This window comes from Dromiciops gliroides, chromosome 1 (genome assembly GCF_019393635.1).
Source record: "Dromiciops gliroides isolate mDroGli1 chromosome 1, mDroGli1.pri, whole genome shotgun sequence".
Taxonomy (NCBI): domain Eukaryota; kingdom Metazoa; phylum Chordata; class Mammalia; order Microbiotheria; family Microbiotheriidae; genus Dromiciops; species Dromiciops gliroides.
This window is the reverse complement of record NC_057861.1, coordinates 175,997,884-176,018,856: the sequence shown is the minus strand read 5'-3', so window position 1 is coordinate 176,018,856 and position 20,973 is coordinate 175,997,884. Positions and strand designations below refer to the sequence as shown.

General features: G+C 39.7%; 1 protein-coding gene across 1 annotated transcript in view; it reads left to right on the top strand.

The window, feature by feature from the left end:
* The first annotated feature begins 948 nt into the window (after positions 1–948).
* The window catches only part of RANBP9 (RAN binding protein 9), a 90,647-nt gene continuing 70,622 nt past the window's right edge, over positions 949–20,973 (top strand). The window contains 2 exon segments of the mRNA XM_043987361.1: positions 949–1,654; positions 20,821–20,932. Of these exon segments, the coding sequence (XP_043843296.1) occupies positions 1,072–1,654; positions 20,821–20,932 (695 nt within the window). The 5' untranslated portion in view covers positions 949–1,071.

Here is a 20,973-nt window from a genome sequence, read left to right as displayed (position 1 = left end):
AAGATGAGCCCGAGTTGAGGGCAGGTTGGAGGAAAGATAGATGAGAGAAATAGAGTAAAGGAGGTGGGGGGAAGGGGTGGTGGAAGAGAGCTCGCTGGGTAACCCAGCGCTCCTTCCCGGGGCGAAGAGGACGTGGGGATCACGGAGGTGGTGAGTCCCCAAGGCATCCCCGGGAGAAGCCCAGCTGATCTGGCTCGCGCGCGCGCGCACTAGCGGCGAGACTACTCTCCCGCCCCCTCCCCCTCCTCCTCCCTTCTAAGACACACTGACCACAGCGCCTCCTCCAGTGGCGGCGTCCCTACACCCCCGCCCTCCTCGCTTCTCCCCCACTCCCCGGACCTGGCTTGTAGGGCTCGCCGGAATCTCGCGCTCTTTGGCCGAATTACGGAGCTCTCTCCCTTCAATTCCTCCCCGCCCCCCCTTTCATTTCCCCCTCCTACTTGTCCCTCTCCCCCCTTCCTCTTCTTCTGCCCCTCCCCCTCCTTCCCCGCCTCTCTCGCTTAGCGCCGCCCGCGCGCTACGTCTTGCGCCGGCGGAGTCCGCCGCAGGGAAATAGCAACGGCGGCGGCAGCAGCAGCAGTAGGAGCGGGAGCAGTAGCAGGAGCGGCAGCCGCGGCGGCGGGAGCAGGAACCGGAGGAGGACCAGGACCTGCAGGAGCAGGAGCAGCAGCAGCAGCAGCGACAGCGACCTCAGCGACCTCCTCTTCTCTCGCGCGCTCCCCCCGCCCGCTCTCCGTCTCCCTCCATCGCCTCGGCAGCCCCCGTGCTTCGCGCGACCGCTGAGTTCGAGCCAACGTTCTTTCTCTCAACCCCCCACCCCCACACACTCCCCCATCCCCAGCTCCCAGCCCAGCCTCTTCTCGGCTTCCCCTCCCCCACGAGCCCCCCAACCGCCGCGCTCACCCCTCGGCGCGCGGGCCCAGCTGCCTGCTTCCGGGGAGAGGGGGGGTGGGGGCGGGTGGACGGACAGACGGACTGGGCCAGTGCTGGCAGCGCCCCTGAGAAGCAGAGGAGGAAGAAGGAGAAGAAGAGGAGGAGGAGGAGGGGGTGTGAGTCTTGGCCGGGATCGGGATGTCCGGGCAGCAGCAGCATCAACAACAACAGCAGCAGCAGCAGCAGCTGCCGACCGTGGCAGCCGCGGCGGTGGCTCCGGCCCCAGGGGTCGTCCTGCCGGCCCCCACCTCCGTTAGTGCCGGCTCCTCACCGGCCGGCCCAGCCACCGCCGCCGCGTCCCCAGGCGGGGGAGCAGGAAGCGGCGGCAGCGTTGGCGTCGGGGTGGGGGCCGGGGCGGCCGCCCTGCTCCTGCACCCACCGCCTCCCCCGCCGCCACCGGCCACCGCGGCCCCGCCGCCGCCTCCCCCGCCGCCTCCTCCGCCTCCGGCCGCGGCCGCCGCCTCTCCGGCCTCTGGCCTCTCAGCGGCTGCCAGCCCAGCCGGAGGTGCTCCACCGGCGGTCGCGGGAAGCAGCGCCCCGGCCCCCTTCCCCCACGGGGACCCGGCCCTGAACGAGCAGGAGAAGGAGCTTCAACGGAGGCTCAAGCGTCTCTACCCGGCGGTGGACGAGCAGGAGACGCCGCTGCCTCGGTCGTGGAGCCCGAAGGACAAGTTCAGCTACATCGGCCTCTCGCAGAACAATCTTCGGGTCCACTACAAAGGTAACTGGCCTGGGGGCGGATCACTCTCCAGCCCGGAATCCCGCCACTTCCGTGTTTTTGTTTTTACAATGTATTCTCGCCGCTGAGGTTGTTTTCGAAGTCTTTCAAATTCGGGGGTGGGGGTGGCGGGGTAGAAAGGAAGGAGGGGACAGGCCACATCCGAGGGACTCCGAAGATTCTTGGGGAAAGGAAAGTGAGCATAATGATCCTGAGCAGAGATGGAGTAATCCCTCGCAGCAGGAACGGGACACCTTGAAAGGATCCAGAAAGGAAACATTTTTACAACAATGTCAGGACAAAAAACTCTCTTCTGATCTCCCTTCAAGTAGAGGAAACTTATATATTAGAGTGTTTGGTTACATTGTTCTTCCAGGGTTCTCCCTTTAATTTATTTTGGTGGAGGAATAAAAAGATTTTTAAGTATGGTTGCTTATCTAAGGAGGTCAGGAACGCGAAGGAGATGGATATTTTAGTGGAAGGTTGTTCCCAAAAGTAGGCCAGAAATTGTTTAGAAAAGGAAGAACCAAGGGCACAAGTTCGAAGTCCGTATATTTCATCATACACAACAGGGAAGTGTCAAGAAGGTGAAGCCACAAAAACAAATCCTGGCTGCTGAAACCCAGCAGAAAAGGAAATAACATTAAAAATAATATGTACTTTCATATTGATATATAGGTAGTGTTGTGGAAACAAGACTTTCACACTTGAAAATGTCTTGATATTGCTGTTTACACTTGAAATTTAAAAGATTGGTGTGACTGTGTCAGATATCCCTCAAAACAAAGCTTTCTAAAAATAGTTGTGTATAACATTGTATATTGTGTGGGGAGAGGGTTTGAAATTCCCTGAACAGTGAACAGCAAATATTTTAATCTGACCTATTTTAAAAAATTCATTTAACAAAAAACATTAGGTCTGGAAATAAATCTAGTGTGTTTAGGCCTAAGACCTGAAATAAGAGCTTTCACGTTCAGAACAGCCTCTTTTTGATTGGCTGCAATGGGAGGGTCTTGATGGAATCCTAGTCAGATGAATATGGAGCGTAAAAACAACTTGGTGGTTAAATCCTTAAAGTTTACAGAGTGAAATTTGAGACAGACCTCGATAAATAAGTTACTGTTTAATCATAAGGGAGAATGATTACAGGCACATAACTGACATGTTAATATCTACATTAAATCATATATTAATATCTACATTAAATCTGATGTTGGTCAATATTGATATCCTCTTATTCTTTTCTCTTGTCATCTTCTAGACAGCATTGTCAATTTAAAATAAGTATTACATTATTAAAATTTTCAGAGTAATATGCTATTTCTTTCACTTTAATTTTCTATTTTTATTACTGTGGTCTATGGATATGGTCTTTTTCTTTGATATAACTTACAAAAAAGTTTCCTAAGCTGGACTTGGTAGATTCTCATTTCCATAAAACTTTTGTCGATGAAAAAAAATATAAGTATGTAAACCAGTTAGTTTGATGCGGTAGAAAGAACCACTGTAGTCAGTTAATTTTAGTTTTTTCTCTGGGTTATATTTGTTAACTGTGTTCTTGAGCAAGTCTTGCAGCTTGTCATCTTCCCCTTCTGTACGATGAAGCAAACATCTTAGGGACTTTTATTGACTTTTTAGTTTCTTTAATTTAGGCGTAAATGTAGTTTTAATTCTTTAGGTCAATTTTAATAGCTACTTTAAAAGTAAATGAAAACATTTTGTGACTTGAACAACATGTAAAACACGTACCTCTTTTTTTGTTACTATTGGCCATATTATCTTTTCTTGTGCGACACTAAGATCCACTTTTCAGAAACTTCACTTTTTGTTGGACTATGGCTTTTTTCTCTGCGGTCTGCCCTTCTGCCCTCTCCCCATTTTCTTCCTCTGCTTCCTTCCTTCTTCCTCTTCCCCTTTCCTTTACTCATATCCTTTCTCCCCTTTATTGCCTCCTCTAGTAATTTTGTGTTATGAGTCTGGATGGAAAAATGTAAAATAAAACTAGTCAGCTTTCCTTGGTAGCAAAAGAAGAGAACAATACAGAAGTGTTTGGACTATTTTAGAGAGAACAACCCTTTATGTAGATGAGAAAAAATTGAAAGATGTAATTGTACTTGACTTAGTATTGTTCTATCTAGAATTTCACCTACCATTTGGATAGTTTTGCATGTTTTTAAATTTCAAAAGATGCTATCACACCTTTTTTCCAGCATGTGGCTCCCTTATTCTTCCCCTAAGACCTTAGTCTTAAAAGCCAGGCTTGGGCATGTGTATTTGGAAACTGTATTCCTTAAATGACTGGAGGGATTAATATTGAACAGTGCCAGACTCTTTTCAGAAGTTGCTTTGCATTGCTGGGACTATGACTAACCACTGGGGTTGTATCTGTGTAGAAATACGGCCTATGCATACATAGCATTCCTTTAATTGCTGATTGAGGAGTAGGCTAAATCTTTTCACTTAAGAATTGAAACTAAAGTTTATTATATTTCAATCACTTCTTTGTAACATTTATAGTTAGTAATAGATTTGACAGTCTGTGTATTGAATTAGTCTTTCAGAAAAATACAAAAACATTTTTACCTTTTCTCAGCCAACAAAACTTTAAATTATTTCCCCACTTTAAAAGAATATATGTTTCAAGTTATTACTTGTAGTTTGATTGGGACCTTCTTGATTTGTATGTATGTCACTTTAATGGCATCAAACCTGAAAACCCTAATAGGATAGAGGGATGTTTAAAGAATAATTGATTAGAAATATTAGCCACTCAAGGAAAGTTGGTATTTTTCAAATTGGTCAGTAGAGTGCCCTGGAAAGCCTGTGGTATGGTCATGAAATAGTCAAATTACTTTAGATCTATTTAGAACAAGCCTAAAGTATTACTTCTGACACTTTAGTATAATACAGTTAAAAAAGGTAAAGAAATGCCTTTAAAAATCTCAAATAAGATTTTAGCTTTGGTTAATAGATTAACAAAGAAATGTGGTATGATAAAAAGGCAATAAATCCAAACTTTCTACCCCGTTTTTGAAAAGTGATTCTGGTGCCAAATGAACTTTTTTTCAAAGCTCAATTACTAGTCAAAAAGTCATAAGGTTAGTGGGAGTGGCTTCACTATGAATTTACTAATATATTATTGTTTCCAAGTGATAAATAGCATGAGGCAGTGAATACTTAGATTAATCAGGGCTATGAAAAATGGTTTTCACACTAGAAGAAAAATAGGCAATTACCAAGTGGGAAAATATTAATTAGGAGAAAGTGAGGCAAACCTCTAATGTAAAGAACTTGGTGACATTTGACCATATATTTCTCACATTTATTGTTCTTCCCTCACCTCTCCTTTAACACTTCCCAACTCTAGATGAATGAGAAGGGGTAGAAGGAGTTTTCCATGAATTGAGTCAGAAGTCTCTTTGTGAAACCTTGCTTTAGACAGTGGTTAGTCACACCTGGAAGGTGAACTAGATATAGTCATTTAATCATTTCATGGTTCAAAATGGCTGTAGCCCATGGTCAAAGGACCATCATGTTAAGAAAAAGTATTTTATTAAATGATTGAATTTTTACTCTTCATATGAAAGACTCATTTAAGTGTGTAAATATGTATATGTTTGTATTCACATGTGCATAAGTACACTTAAATGAATTATATATACATACGTATGCTATATATGTAATAGAATTTATATGTCCAGTTTGAAAAATCCTTACACAAGAAAATCTGAAATTAAATGAAGACAATGAGTTGATTTACAAAAGGTTCCAAAACAAAGATTATTTAATAAACTCCTCTAGTTAATATAAAGTGCAATTCAATTGATAACTTTTCAAAACTACATTGATTGCATATAGGACACCAGTAGTTGAAATCCATTCTGAATCAGTCATTTAGTAACACTTTTTTAGAATTGTTGTTACACATTGTTGCTTCTTGTCAGTCCAGAATAGAAGAAAAAATGTTTAGCAGAGTGTTTGTATATATAATGGTTTTAAACATAATCACTGGTTTGATATCTAGGAGGAGGATGTCATGTCTTGATGAACAGAGTATGGAGGAGTTATTCCACAGTCTGAAGGAAGAATTTTGCTTTAGCTTTTTATATATAATGCTCTTTCCTTGAAGTGCCAAGATTGTCCCTTTTCTCCATAGCCCTAGAGGGCTGGAACTAAAAGGGTGGAGATAGGATTTTCAAGCAACTTTCCAGTTTCAGGAGGTGAGTAGAATATCCGTGAGCCTTTAACTTTTAAGTGTGATTTCTATTAAATGAAACAATTTGGTAAAAATTTTACTTTTTATCCTCAGTGATATATTTCCCCCCCTAACATTGCTGTTTACTATGTGAAATTCTAGTTCAGAATTTCACAATAATTTAGAATATTTCAAAACATGACCTATGACTAAAGCCTCCAAAGCTTACAATCAAAGAAAATTCAGATCAGCTTTTTTTTTTTTTTTAAATCTGGAAAGGCATGAGGAAGTTAACTCTGTGTAGCCAAGGGCTTTTAGGGTTAAATAACAGTGAAGATTGGTGGATACTCTTTTATAACATGAAGGTTATTTCAAAGTTTTTTCTTGTGAAGAGGACTGGACTTACATGGTGGCAACTTCTCTACTGTGGTATTTCCACCATTCTCCTTCCCCTACCCAGTTTATTATTCCTAGTTTCATCTACATGTTCCTTTCACCATGTATATTTAACTGCTATTTCTGTTACACTGACTACATGTTCCCATCTCAGAGTACCATCTACCTTTTCAGCACAGAGATATGAAGAAAAATTCCTTGTCTACTGATCCTTGAATGAAAGTGCCTTTCAGAATTTCCATCATTGCTTATGAAGAATTTTTTAGACAATTAACTTTTATACATTTTTCTAGCTTTCTTTTGCCGTCACAGGGTCTAATTTAACTATAGGGGGAAAAATAGGTTTTTAGTGCATTGTAGATCAATTAAAATGAACATGATATCCAGCTTACATAAGTTTTGTGACTAGGTTGAGAAATACATTGGGAGGGTAAGGAAGGAACTTGTCAAGTACTATGACCAGGCATTAGGTTATTGTAAACTGAAAATGACAAAGAAAATTTAAGGTTATTATTTGGTGCTATTTTTGTATTTCAGATTAAAGTTTTGAAGTATTGAATATTTATCTTTGGTATGTTATTTAAGGACTTGGTTCCTTTTAAGCTTGGAAAATTGTTAATTGTTAATTAATGTTGGTTTTTTTAGTATGAGATAGAGAATTTTCTGTGACCCATTTGTGGCTCTCAGGATTTTTCATCACCCGACTAAAATTCTCTTTCATGTTTTTTGTTAGTTCATTAACTCTCCCCTCCTGGCCCTGTAAAAACACACAGAGACATTCTTTTCTGTGGCAAGAGTATAGCAAATGGGAAAATTAGGGAGGGGTTTGCCTATAAGAGAAGATCTCAGACCTTTGAAGGCATAAAAGAAAGAGTACCATGGATTTAGTTCTAATGACTTTACAGATGAAGAAACAACAGGCCAAGGGAGCTGAAGGTCTGATATTCTTGAGGCAGGATTAAAAAAAACAACAACAGGGTTCTTTCTAGTCTACAAATGATGCTGGAAGATAGGTTATCTAATTTATCAGGTTTTTGCCATGTGTAATATGTTGGGCAGGTAGGTTGGTACAGTGAGTCTAGAGTAAGGAAGACCTGAATTCAAATGTGGCCTCAGACACTTACCAGCTGTGTGACTGTAGGCAAATCACTTAACCCTGTTTGCCTTAGTTTCCTCAACTGCAAAATGAGCTAGAGAAGGAAATGACAAACCACTCCAGTATCTTTGCCAAGAAAACCCAAAATGGGGTCGCAAAGAGTTGGACATGATAGAACAACAATTTGTTTGTAGAGTACATAGTTTGATCGGTATTATATCTGAATCTAAAAGACTAAGTTATACTTAATGATACTCTGTTTATTTGGTCATGAGAAGGCTCAGACCATAAGATGGTCCAAAACATTAAAATGAAGATTTTTTTTTTTTGGTGAGGCAATTGGGGTTAAGTGACTTGCCCCAGGTCACACAGCTAGTAAGGGTCAAGTGTCTGAGGCCGGTTTTGAACTTAGGTACTCCTGACTCCAGGGCCAGTGCTCTATCCACTGTGCCACCTAGCTGCCCCTAAAATGAAGATTTGATCATTTTTTTTTGTTTCCAGAACCCTGCATTTTGAAAAATCCCCCCCCACCTCCCGCACACGCACAAATTTCTCTTCTGTCTTAAACAGTGTACAGGTAAACTGACTGTCTCTTAAACAAACTTCCCAACTTTTTGGTATTCAAATATTAAAAATACTGATTTGTTACCTGTATGTTAAGTATTGTCCTGCCAAAATGTGGCTGTCTTAAGTTGTAGAAAGAAGGGTTTTCTTAGTGAGTAAAGTTAATAGGACTTTTCACAAAATATTGTTGTTTTTTTCCTAGTGATTTGTTCCCTTTTGGCTTATTAAAAGGAAGGTTTTTAAAAGGCATTTGAAAGAAGTAAGACTAATGCCTTGTCATGTGCACTAGTTCTAAATTAGTAACAGGTTTCCTACTGCATTTTATCTTGAGTGAATGGGATGAGGTAAGAGTGATGCTTCCTCTGGAGGTCACTGGGCAGGACTGGTAGACAATTGCTGCTATACCACTTCCAAGCCCTACTTGACCCATCTTTAGTTCTTCTTGTTTATTTTTAGTTCAGGTTTTGGAATCAGATTCTGGCTAAGCTTTATACTGCAGCACTTGGCACAGATCCAGTGAGTACAGGATCCTTTTTTATGTACATATTTAAGATGAGAGGAGGCATATAAATATAGCAGTCTTTTTTTAAAACAAATAAAATGTTGAGTTCCAAATTCTGTTTCTCCTTCCCTCCCTAAGACTATAAGCAATCAAATATAGGTTATAGACATGCAATCATGTAAAACATTGTCACATTAATTGTTTTGTATAAAAAAACTTGAAAAAATGAAAGAAAGTGGAAAATAGCATGCTTCAGTCTGTATTCAATCACTATTGGTTTTTTCTTTGGAGGTGAAGAGTATGCTTCTAAATATAGCAATCTGAAAAGTGTAAAACTGAACCAATTTCTTTCAGTGTCCTGACCAATTTCTTAATATATTTCCGACCAGTTAGTGGTATTCAAGCCTGTTTTGGAGCTTGGGACTTGACATTACAGTATAACAAACCTATTTTATTAGAACTGTTCTTCCTTAGAAATTGCTATTGTTGTATTGTCTATTTTATTCCCAGCCAGTTTATTGATTCCCATTTAAAATTTCTAGTTTAGAAATGGAAATGGCAGGCTTTCAACAGGATCTATAGGATTTTAATTGAGAGGTTATAATGAAGGTTGGTGGAACTATGTGGACCGGTGCTAATATTTTAATGTTGTGTTACCTTCTAATGAATAAAATGTGGATAGTAAACCAAGCTAACAGGTTTGGTAAATGTTTTGGTACACTCTCTTTTTCCCCTGCTTATAAGAGACCTTACAAAAATTAACATATTAAGCTGTCAAAGCGATTTTTCCTAAACGTAGTTCTGACCACGTTACTCCAATGGCTCCTTATTGTCTTAGTTTAAATTACAAACTCTTCTGCTTGATATTTAATGCACTTCACAATTTGGCCTTAACCTACCTTTCTAATCTTATTACACATTGTCCCATTTCGCACATATTTTAGTCCATACAAAGGCTTGTGCCTTTTCATTGTTCCTTGTACACATCACTTCATCTCCCATCTTGTTGCCTTTGTACTGGCTGGCAATCAACAAGCATTTATTAAATGTGCACTTTATGTGCCAAGAACTGTGCAAGGTGCTAGGGATAAGAAAGCAAACAATGAAATGTTCCCAGTCTCAAGGTATTTACATTCTTTTGGGGGAGACAAGAAGTACACATATGTATTCAGAATAAATACAAAGATAATAGATAACTACAAAGTAGTTACAGTAGTAGTTACTAGAGAGGGGCACTAACAGTTGGAATCAGGTTGGGCATCAGGTGGTACTTGAGTTGCATCTTAAAGGAAAAGGATTTCATGAGGTAAAGGTGAGGAGGGAGATAGTCACAGGTGTAAAGGATGGCCAAGTGCAAAGGCAGAGAGACTGGAGAGAGTCCCATGTGTGAGTAACCAAGAGAAGGCCCATTGGACTGGATTGGGGGGAGGGGGCAGGGAGGAGGAATGCACAATCATTGGGGAAGGCTTTAAAAGCCAAGACAGAAGGATTTATTGATTCTAGAGTTAGGAGGAAGCTACTGGAATCTAGAGGAAGAGGGGAATCTTACAGTTCGATTTGTACTTAAGGAAAAGTACTTCAGTTTTGTTTAGGGGGTGTTTTAGAGTGGGAAATAACTTGAGGCAGAAAGTCTAATTAGGAGACTGTTGCAATAATACAGCTGTGAGGGCCAGAACTAAGGAAATAAAGGAGTTATGTTTTGGACATGTTGAGTGTGAGATGTTTCTGGGACATCGAGTTTAAAATGGTATTTGATGATGTGGATCTGGGGGAGAACTTGGTGGGGGGTTGGGGAGGGGAGGAGCTGGATAAACAGATCTGTGAACTGGCTGCATATGAGGCTACTTACTAAGAGCTTAGAGCAGATTCTTTTTTTTTTTAAATAAAAGTATTTTATTATTTTCCAGTTACATTTAGAGATAGTTTTCAGAATTTGTTTATGTAAGATTTACATTTTCTCCCCCCCCCTCGACAGCAGGCAATCTGATATAGGTTATATATATTTAGAGCAGATTCTTAACATTTTTTATGTCATGGGCTCTTTGGCAATCTTGTGAAACCTATGGACTCCTCATTACAGTAATGCCCATTATAATTAGAATGATGGCTTGAGGGGCTAGTAGCCCATAGTGAAGGTTTTTCAAGTATATGGATAATTTGGGCTTGTTTTGAGGCAGTAGGGAAGGAATCAGAAGTTGAAGGCAGAATATAAGGGTATGATTGAAGGGACCTTCTGTTGTAGAAGACAGAAGCACATGATATTTAGAGCTTTTGCTGGGCCTAATAATTCGTAGAAGGTTGGCCTTGGTAAGATGGGCTTCCTCATGGTGCAGGAAGGGAATGAGTGATGAATAATGTCCAGAAGTTTTGAAGTGAAGAGAAGGGGGAAAGCAGTCATGGTAAATAGTCTATTTTCTCAGTAAAATAAGAAGCCAAAGTACACACAACCCAGAGAGTGGGTATGGGAAGTGTGGGAGCCTTGAGAAGATATGGTTTGAAATAGGTTTTTGTGCAGCATGAGTTCATTCAGTCGTGTCTGACTCTTTGTGACCTCATTTGGAGTATTCTTGACCCATTTATCCTAGTTTTCTTAAATTCTTTTTTTTCTTTTCATTTTTGTGGGGTAATGAGGGTTAAGTGACTTGCCCAGGGTCACTGAAGCTACTAAGTGTCAAGTGTCTGAGGCCGAATTTGAACTCAGGTCCTCCTGAATCCAGGGCTGATGCTTTATCCACCTTGCCACCTAGCTGCCCCCCTAGTTTTCTTTAAGGCTCAGCTAAGTCCCATGTCAATTCTTTGGGGAGCCTTTCCAGATACTCCTCAGCTATTAGCAGTACATTCCTCCTCTGTTCTTAAATCACCTTGTATCTATTTAGTACGAGTTATCTATGTACACATATCTCTTTCTCTAGTTGTTAAAAGTTGTTAACAGACTGTAAGACTTGGCAAAGATATTGGTGGAGTGATTTGCCATTTCCTTCTCCAGCTCATGTTACTAGATGAGGAAACTAAGGTAAACAGGGTTAAGTGACTTGCCCAGGGCCACACAGCTAATAAGTGGCTGAGACTGGATTAGAACTGAGGAAGAGCACTCTGTCTACTGCACCATATAGTTGCCAGACTTAGGGAACTAGGGAGGAATAAAAGGACTGTTTGGTAAGTTAGAGCTAGGGAAAAAAAAAAAGTCTGTTACAGTCTACCTGGTCAGCACAGTTGTGTGATTGCCTCCATTTGATTTCTGCCTGGGGTGTAGATAATGGGAGTAACCCAGACCTCTGGATAAAATTAAGCTGTATAGGATAAAAAGGGATGAGGCATTAGAGAGCAGTGGGTAGTGTGGAGTTTACTTGGTTAACATTGGGGAGGGAGGAAAGTGAAACCATAGCAGAGGTAATTGGCCTAAGAAGATACTTTGGGGTAGAGGAATTGGAAGTCTCGATGAGGCTATAATAGATTTAGGAGGGGTGAGGCACAGGGGAAGATGGAGTGATAGGTTATTGTCAGACTAATGTCATAGTTTTTTGTTTAAGGGAATAAAACATGAGTAATGCTGAGATCCACAGTGTAACCATCTGAAGTGTGGCTGAAGTGGAATGAAGGGAGTTGGTAATGTCATTAAAGGTGATTGAAGGAGATTGGGCGTTTGAGGGAGTGTCTTTGTGCATCCTGAAGCCCCTCCTGGCTAGGTGGCACTCTGGGTTGAAGGGCTGGGCCCTAGTCTGGGTGAATCCTTAGTAGCTGTGTAACCCTGAGCAAGTTACTTCATCTGCCGGTCTGAGCTGCTTCAGCTGTAACACGGGGTATCATCATAACAGCATTTAGCTCACTAGTCAATAAACATCAAGTTCCTTCTATGCACCTGGGTTTGGTCAAAGCTCTGGAGAAACAAATATGGAAAAGACAGTCCCTGCCCTTGAGGACTTTGCAATCTAGTGAAGGATTACAATGCACAAAAGAATGCTGAAAGTGGGGTGGGTGGAAAGGGAAGGAGGTATCTGTCTTGGGTGGGGGATGGTAGAGAAGCCACAGATGAGTAAAAAGTACAGCTAGGTAGGTAATGGAGTCCGAGCTGTCTCATCTCAACCCCTTTTTAAGGAGAATGATGAGTTTTACTCTACCCTCCTAGTCAGTGGGGCAGAGGGTACCTGATGAGATTTGAGTACCAAGGCTGATTGGATATTGCCAGATCCAAATGAGATATTTGTAAAGCATTGGTGCTTAATGCTTGTAGTTGCCCCAAGGAGAAGATGGTTAAGAACTGAGGGAACTCTGGGGGCTCATACACAGCTGTATTCCATGTCTGAAAAGCACTCCTTCTAAGGCACACCTCTATCCTAGTTTTCTTTAATATTCAGCTAAGTCCCATGCCAGTTCTTTGGAGAGCCTTTCCAGATACCCTCCGGTTGCTAGCAGCATCTTTCTCCCCTCTACTCTCAAATCATCTTGTATCTATTTAGTACGTTATCTATGTACATGTTATCTCTTCCTCTAGATTGCAAGTTCTTGACTGCAATCTGTTGCTTTTCTTTGTACCTTTATGACCTAGTACTGTACCTGGTACAAAGCAGGCATGTTATAAATATTTATTGATTTTATAGTAGCCTAAAAACGGGCCTATTCTGATACTGTAAATGAAGCAAGTAAAGTTTATTCTTGGGTTAGGTCATCCTGTGAATATAAACTGTTTATGAGTGAAAAGCAAATGACAGCTATTTTGCCCATTAGCTGACCTTTTAACAAGTACAATTATAAAATAATTATGTTTGCTAGTATTGTGTTTAGATTTGCCCACATTTTGCCTTTTTAGATGAAACCAAATAAGACAAAGTAACTTTGGTTTTAAAATATTGAGTATGTTTTGTGTCTCATGGAAAGATGCCACAGGACCATTTATTTCTAGTTTAAAATGTTAAAAAAAGTTTTGTAGCATGATTGTTTTTAGCAGGTACATTATTTAAGATAACAGTTGGTGAATATTTTTGGAAATAGAACCTATGCCACTTTATTTTGCTCCTTGACCTAAAATTTTACCTACATCTACAAATAATAAATTTTTGCTTAATGGAATTGTTATGGGAGTGGAGTTGTTAAATTTCATTTTTCTGATTAAAGATTAAGGCAATAAATATTTCTAAGTCTTTAAAAAACTCTTGTTTTTAAAAATTGACACCTAGAAAATATCCAACATTGTGGATGTTTTTATTAAGATTCTGTGTTATCCAGTACCTCAACATTATCATTATTTAGAACGTAATTTTTTACTGTATAAAACTGTAGACCAAAAAAGTATAGATTGGTCTTTGTATACAGATATACCTTGGAAATGTGTGTCGTCCCCCCCCCCCCATTGGAGCATTTTATTTGTATGTATGTTTTACACCCTTAGAAAACGAATCCCAGGATTTTTCATCCTGTGTGTTTTCATTTTGCTTCCTCATGGTCCATGATGCCAGCTGAGGTTGTAAGCACAGTGAAACCAAAATGATGGGATGGTAGCAGATTATTCTGCCACTTTTCCGGATCTTTCAATTGAACATCAAATCTGGGGCTGATTACACCACACTTGTTTAATCTGCCTGTGAGGTTCACAACAATTTTTCCTGCTCTGTGTGTGATCACCAATGATCTCAAATTTGTCAATGTAACTGCACTTCATCATCACAGTTAACCTGATGATTACTTTAGAGCACGGCCTAAAGTTTTCTTTGTTTTTCTGCATTGTTGATGCTTTTGAGAGCATCTGCCAGGACATTTATGCACACCATGGTGGCAGCACTGCAAGGTGGTAGCACTGCAAGATGGTGGAGAGAGAGGGAAATGGTTTTCTTAACTAAGTTTTTGCTGCTTTTTGAATGAACTCTTATAAAAGTCAGATGTAGAAAAAGTTCAATTTAATTTCAGGCGCCATTTATTTGACTTCTAGTGTGAGGATTTCCTAAAGATACTAGGTTCCAAAATATTTATGCAATTAGCTTAGGTTTTTTTTTTTTCTCCAGAAAAATACCACCTTTTTTTTTTTTTTTTTAGTGAGGCAATTGGGGTTAAGTGACTTGCCCAGGGTCACACAGCTAGTAAGTGTTAAGTGTCTGAGGCCAGATTTGAACTCCGGTACTCCTGACTCCAGGGCCGGTGCTCTATCCACTGCGCCACCTAGCCGCCCCCCAAATACCACCTATTTTTACAGAAAAGATTGTTTTACCGAATAATATGAAGCAATCCAAGATTTGAAGTCATTTGGTTAGAAGGCTGTATTAGACATTTAAAAGATGTTGACTGTAGTGTTCCTGAAAATAAAATAATCCAAACACAGGTTTCTGAGCTCTACCCGCTACGTTTTTTGGATTCAAAAGTATGTTAAGGAGGGCAGATAGTTGGTACAGTAGATAGAGCACTGGCCCTGGATTCAGGAGGATCTGAGTTCAAATCTGGCCTCAGACAATTGACCTTTACTAGCTATGTGACCTTGGGCCAGTCACTTAATCCTCATTTGCCCCGACCAAAAAAAGAAGGGGTGGGGGCAAAACAACCCCTTCTCTCAAGGAGCTCACAGTCTAATGGGAGAGAGACATGCAAACAATTGTATAAATAAGAAAGATACAGGATAAAAAAAAAAGTATATTAACATTGCTTATAGGGTAAAAGGTTGACTAGATATGCTAGTAATTAAAGGCATTTTTTTTAAAAAGCCTTTATATTGTGGATAAAGCACTGGCCCTGGAGTCAGGAGTACCTGAGTTCAAATCCGGCCTCAGACACTTAACACTTACTAGCTGTGTGACCCTGGGCAAGTCACTTAACCCCAATTGCCTCACTAAAAAAACAACAAAACAACACAAAACAAAAAAAAAGCCTTTATATTTTAAAAAAATTGGCTTGAACTTTTTTCTGTACTTATTTTCTTGCTTGCCTCAGTGTGTAAAATCAATTTTCTAGAGAAGGTTAATTGATCTTTTGATATACATATATATCGACATGCTCCTTTACTATTGCTCACCAGGCTAAGAAAACAGAAGCATCTGCCTGCAGCAGATATTCTTAGATTTCTCCTACGGACACATTTCCATGGAAACATAACAGGTAATAGAAAGAAGAGGCAGAGTTTATTAAATGTCTTCGAGATTCTTGAACATGTGGAAATATTGCTTATTTGCATTGTAGGTATAAGCAAAACAATTTGATGTAGAATCAAATAATCAGTAATATGTTAATTAGTCGTATTAAAGTGTATCTTTAGCCAGATGTGATTTCTTTTACTTTGATGTTTTCATTATATGTCAGTGTGTGTGTTTTGTGTGTATGTTTCATATTCCAGGCAAACTTTGACCAAAAAACAAGTGACTAGATACCTATGAAGGTATTTTAAGAAAATGAGTGAAAGAATAATGACATACATGAGTTCATATTGAGTAAAATATGCCTCACTAGAACACTGACACAATAAGTAATGTACTCTGGAAACAGTCATTTTGGGGATTATAGAGAATTGGTTCAGTACCCTTACTTTAAGCATTTCACCTAGGCTTAACATTTTAGGAGCATTTCTGAGTCTTTCCTTCCTTCTTTGATATCATTTGTCAAATCCTGTAATTCTACTTCTGTGATATCCCCTCTTTTTCCTCTGATACTAACCATGTAATAATAATCGCTTAGATGATCTGTCTCCAGGTTTTCTTTTCTAATCCATTCTCTACTTCAATCCTGCTTTAGGCCCTCTATGGACACAGATGGTGATATCAGCAACTTGTTTTTTGAGGTTCGATATGGCTGAAAATTTAATCATCCTTTGGCCAATTTGGTGTTGATCCTCTCCATACTCCATAAATACTTAGCTAGACTGGGCCTTAGTCAAAACATAAATGTTCATTGCCAGGCTCTCTCACAGAGACTTTCTAGTTTAAGATTAATTAAGAAACATTTAGTACTTACTATGTGCTAGGTACTGTGCTAGTAACTCTGGATACAACTACAATGAATGAAACAATCCCTCCTGACAAGGAGTTTTCATTCTAATGGGGGAGATGATAATGACAAATACAAAGAGATTCAAACCAAGCACAGAGTAAGTTACCTATGAGATAGTGAAGGGATCAGGATAGGTTTCATAAAAGTTGGTGCTTGAGCTGTGTCTTGAAGGAAGAGATGGATTCTGTGATGAGGCGTAATGTGAGTTCCTAGCATGGTTCCTAGTAAGGCTGTAAGAGTCTGTGTGCACTAGGCTAGTGTGGCCTTCTATATGCTTTAGAATAGGAATAGTCCATTCTTCACATTACTGATAAAAGTCTTCCTTGTGTAGCTTCTCATCATTATCACTCACTGGCTCAAAATCTTCCAGTGGTTCCCCATTACTTTTAGGATTAAAATACAAACTCCTTAGTTTGGTATTTAAGACCTTCTATAAGTTGGTTTTCGTTTTCCTCTCCAGCCCTGTTTTATAGTAGTCCCATGTATGAAGATAGAGTGCCAGCTGTTTCTTGATCTTGTTCTCCTCCTGGCTGTACTATATACATTATGTTTCTGCCTTTAGAAAGACTTCTTCATGGGTCTTTTCAACTATAACCTTTTTCCATGAAACTTTTGTAACGATTGGAATGACGCCACCTGCTGGAGACTTACTGTAAAAGAGTTCCGCCTATGAAGCGAAGGTCTTTGAGGGCAAGACCAGGAGTCTTTTCTTTGGCGGCAGGAAGTGACACGGGCTAGTGGGAGGAGGAAGGAAGAGACTGGCGCTCAGTCTCAGGCTCTTTTTCCTCTGGACTCTGGTGGAGAGTGGAGCTAGAAATGTGCTCTCTCTTTAATAGATAGGAATCTAGGCCTTTCCTTCTCTCTTTACCAAATTCTTATTCTCCTTAATAAATGCTTAAAAGTCTAACTCTTGCTAAAGCTTATAATTTATTGGCGACCACTCATTAGATATTTTAGACAGTTTAGCTAGAATTTTAGCCCTTAACACTTTTCTGATTGTCCATTCTACCTATTTCACAGTGGGATTAAAAATAATGGTAGTCTTCCTTATGTTTGTAATAGCACTTTTGTCCTTGTATCATACATATGTATAATCCTTGCCATTGGATCAAAAGCTCCTTAAGGGAAAGTGACTATATTTTGTCAACTTTGTATCCCTACATCCTTTGATTGGTATTGTCATGGTGAATTTAGGAGAGGGGAAATAGGTAAATTTTTGCATGAGATTCTATAGCAATCCCCTTACCCCCCCATTTTTTTTTTTTATAGCCACAAGATTTACTGAGAGGTAAAGATAGATCTCATTGTGTTAATTGTTAAGCTGTCTATAAAGCAGCATTTGATGTGTTAGAACAGAATGCCACCTTAAAGGCCCTTGTTACAATTATACAAGATTCCCTGAAGGGTAGAGCAACAGAGAGCTTTTAAGCCTTTGATTGTCAAGTGAGGCATAAAACAAGGTCTATGCTTTCTTATTGTGTTTGCCAGTGACATGGAAGACCAGTGCAGAGTTAAAACTGAGAGGTTCGTCCAGGTGCTTATGTTTGGGCATAATACATTGATTCTATAACTCCAGTAATATTGTAGGTTCTCCTAAATGAAATCCATAATCATTCAATTGAAGGAAAAAAAACGTGTGGATAAAGAATACCTGCTGTTTGTGATTGTGATAGACTGTGGGATGAATGGCCCATAGAACAGCTCCATCATTATAAATCTCTTGGACAGATAGTATGTATGAATAGAATCAGAATGAAGTGGGAGAGCAGGCTGTACGTATGTATAGTCTTTGAGAAGTTGAGTGGTTCTTTCAGCGGGTCCCAAGTTTCTTCCTGAAATAAAGACCTGTCTCTTTTTTTTAGGGGATGAGGCAGTTGGGGTTAAGTGACTTGCCCAGGGTCATGCAGCTAGTGTGTGTCAAGTGTCTGAGACCCGATTCGAGCTTAGGTCTTCTTGACTCCAGGGCTGGTGCTCTATCCACTGCACCACCTAGCTGCCCTGAAGACCTCTTTTTTTTTGGTGAGGCAATTGGGGTTAAGTGACTTGCCCAGGGTCACACAGCTAATAAGTGTCAAGTGTCTGAGGCCGGATTTGAACTTAGGTACTCCTGACTCCAGGGCCGGTGCTCTATCCACTGCGCCACCTAGCTGCCCCCAGACCTGTCTTTTTTAACAACAATTTTCATTTGGAGATGCTATGTGGTTGCAAGTCTCAGAATATTACAATCTGAAAAACTGAAGTGGTCATTCTAAAGGGCATTGGAGAGGTACATGGTGAGCATGAATAGGTTGCAACCATTATTAATAAATTTTACAGAAATGGCATAAAGGATATCATTAGAAGTATATGATAGGCACTTACTAGCTGTGTGACCCTGGGCAAGTCACTTAAGCCCAATTGCCTCGCCAAAAAAAAAACAAAAACAAAAAACAGAAGTATATGATAGGGGCAGCTAGGTGGCACAGTGGATAAAGCACGAGCCCTGGATTTAGGAGGACCTGAGTTCAAATCTAGCCTTAGACACTTGCCACTAGCTGTGTGACCTTGGGCAAGTCACATAACCCTCATTGCCCCACCCCCCTCAAAGTATTATGATAAAAGATGTGGGATAACTGATGGACAATGTACTCTGCCTTATCTATGCAATGTTTATTAAATCTAGAAGGCAGGGGCAGCTAGATGGCACAGTGGTTAAAGCGCTGGCCCTGGATTCAGGAGTACCTAAGTTCAAATCCGGCCTCAGACACTTGACACTAGCTGTGTGACCCTGGGCAAGTCACTTAACCCCCATTGCCCCGCCAAAAATAAAAACCAACAAAAAGAAAACAAAAACAAATCTAGAAAGCCCTTGGTTCTTTGGGTGGCCTTCCTATAGAACAAAGCTTAAAATGTGCGTCTCAGCCCCACATGAGGGGTGACTGAATGTGGGGGGTGTGGAAAATTTGGTAGTAAATGTTTGATTTGTATACCTATTTTGTGTACCTTTTATACCTGGGCTTGTGTAAAAATTTCTTGGGCAAAAAGGGATAGAGAGTGGAAAATGTTTAAGAAGCCCTGCTATAGAAGATAGGAGAGTGCAGAGATAAGAGTCCCTTGGAAGAAAAAGTATGTATGTATTGTAATCTCCATTGTTGGAGAGGGTACTAACATTGACCAATTGGTATTCTCATTGAATTGTGGAAATATCCCTAGTACCTGATGCAGTTCCTTGCACCCATGTAGGCATTTAATTAATGTTTGTTCAGTTCAATTCCTCAGTTGTGGCTTATCTCCATATTTACAAGGCAGCATACTTGTGTTCTTCCTGCCCTTTTTCTGTTTACTTATATTTGGGAGAAGAGGGAAACTGTTTAGCTTGAAGATGGTCTAAATGTGTTAGATGGAGAAGAATTATAGAGAATGTGTTAACATTGAAGTAGATTTCCTACTAATGATGGCATTTTATTTCTTTGACAAAAATAGATTGAAGCTTGGATACATTTCTCAGTTTTTTAATATGATCAATGAATTGTTGAAATAAAGAAATTTTAGAACATAAGCCCATTTGTTATTGTTATACAAAGTTATTGTCAAGTGCTATATCAAAAGTAATTACATAATTATTGTTAAATCTAAACTTTAAAATAATTCCATGTTACCAGTTAAACTTAATCATGTCAAATCTAGTTTTCAAAAAAGTGTAAAGCCTCAAAATTCTGTGATCTAAAAAGATAATTATGTTCAGATTTTTTATACCTTGTATGCAAAAATTAGTTTCTAATCATTCACTTTACCTTCTAATTTAAAAAATAGGAATAGTCTTATTAAAATGCTTAATTTGTATTTGAGTAAAGGTCACTAAATTCAGTCGTCTGTTCAAGGTTTTAAATTTTTTTCAACTCAATTCAAGAAGCATTTTCTTTAAAAAATATATTTTTAGTTCCAAATTTTCTCCCTCTTTCCTCCCCTTCCCTACTCATTGAGAGAGCAGTAAGTTTGATAATTATACATGTCCATTCATGCAAAACATATTTCTATGTTAGCCATATTCTGGAAAAAAGAAGCAAGAAAAGTAAGAGGAGGGAGAAAAGTTTTAATCTGCACTCTTGAGCCCATCTGTTCTTTATCTGGAGGTGGGATAGTATTTTATATCATGAGTCCTTTGGAGTTGCGGTTGGTCATTGTATTGATTCTGCTCATTGGCCTGATTCTGCTTATTTTACCTTCCATCAGTTCATGTAAGCCTTCCCAGGTTTTGAAAAATCTTTAAATATATGACATTAATTATAAAATTCTTGAATTGACTGTAATTTTACAAGTAGGATTTATCATTAACATAATATGCTTCATTAAATCTTTAGTTACTTGAGGTGACAGGATTAGAATTATACCTGTCCTTTTGACAAGCATATTTTTTCATGTATTGTTTATGTATTCAGATTTTTGATGATTTTTCTTTCCCATGTCATTTGCAGGTCATGGTAAAACTCCAAAAGATGCAGCTTCAGTTCGTGCCACACATCCTATACCAGCAGCTTGTGGGATTTATTATTTTGAAGTAAAAATTGTCAGTAAGGGAAGAGATGGGTAAGTATAGCTAGCATACCTTTTTGTAAGTAAACTACTCT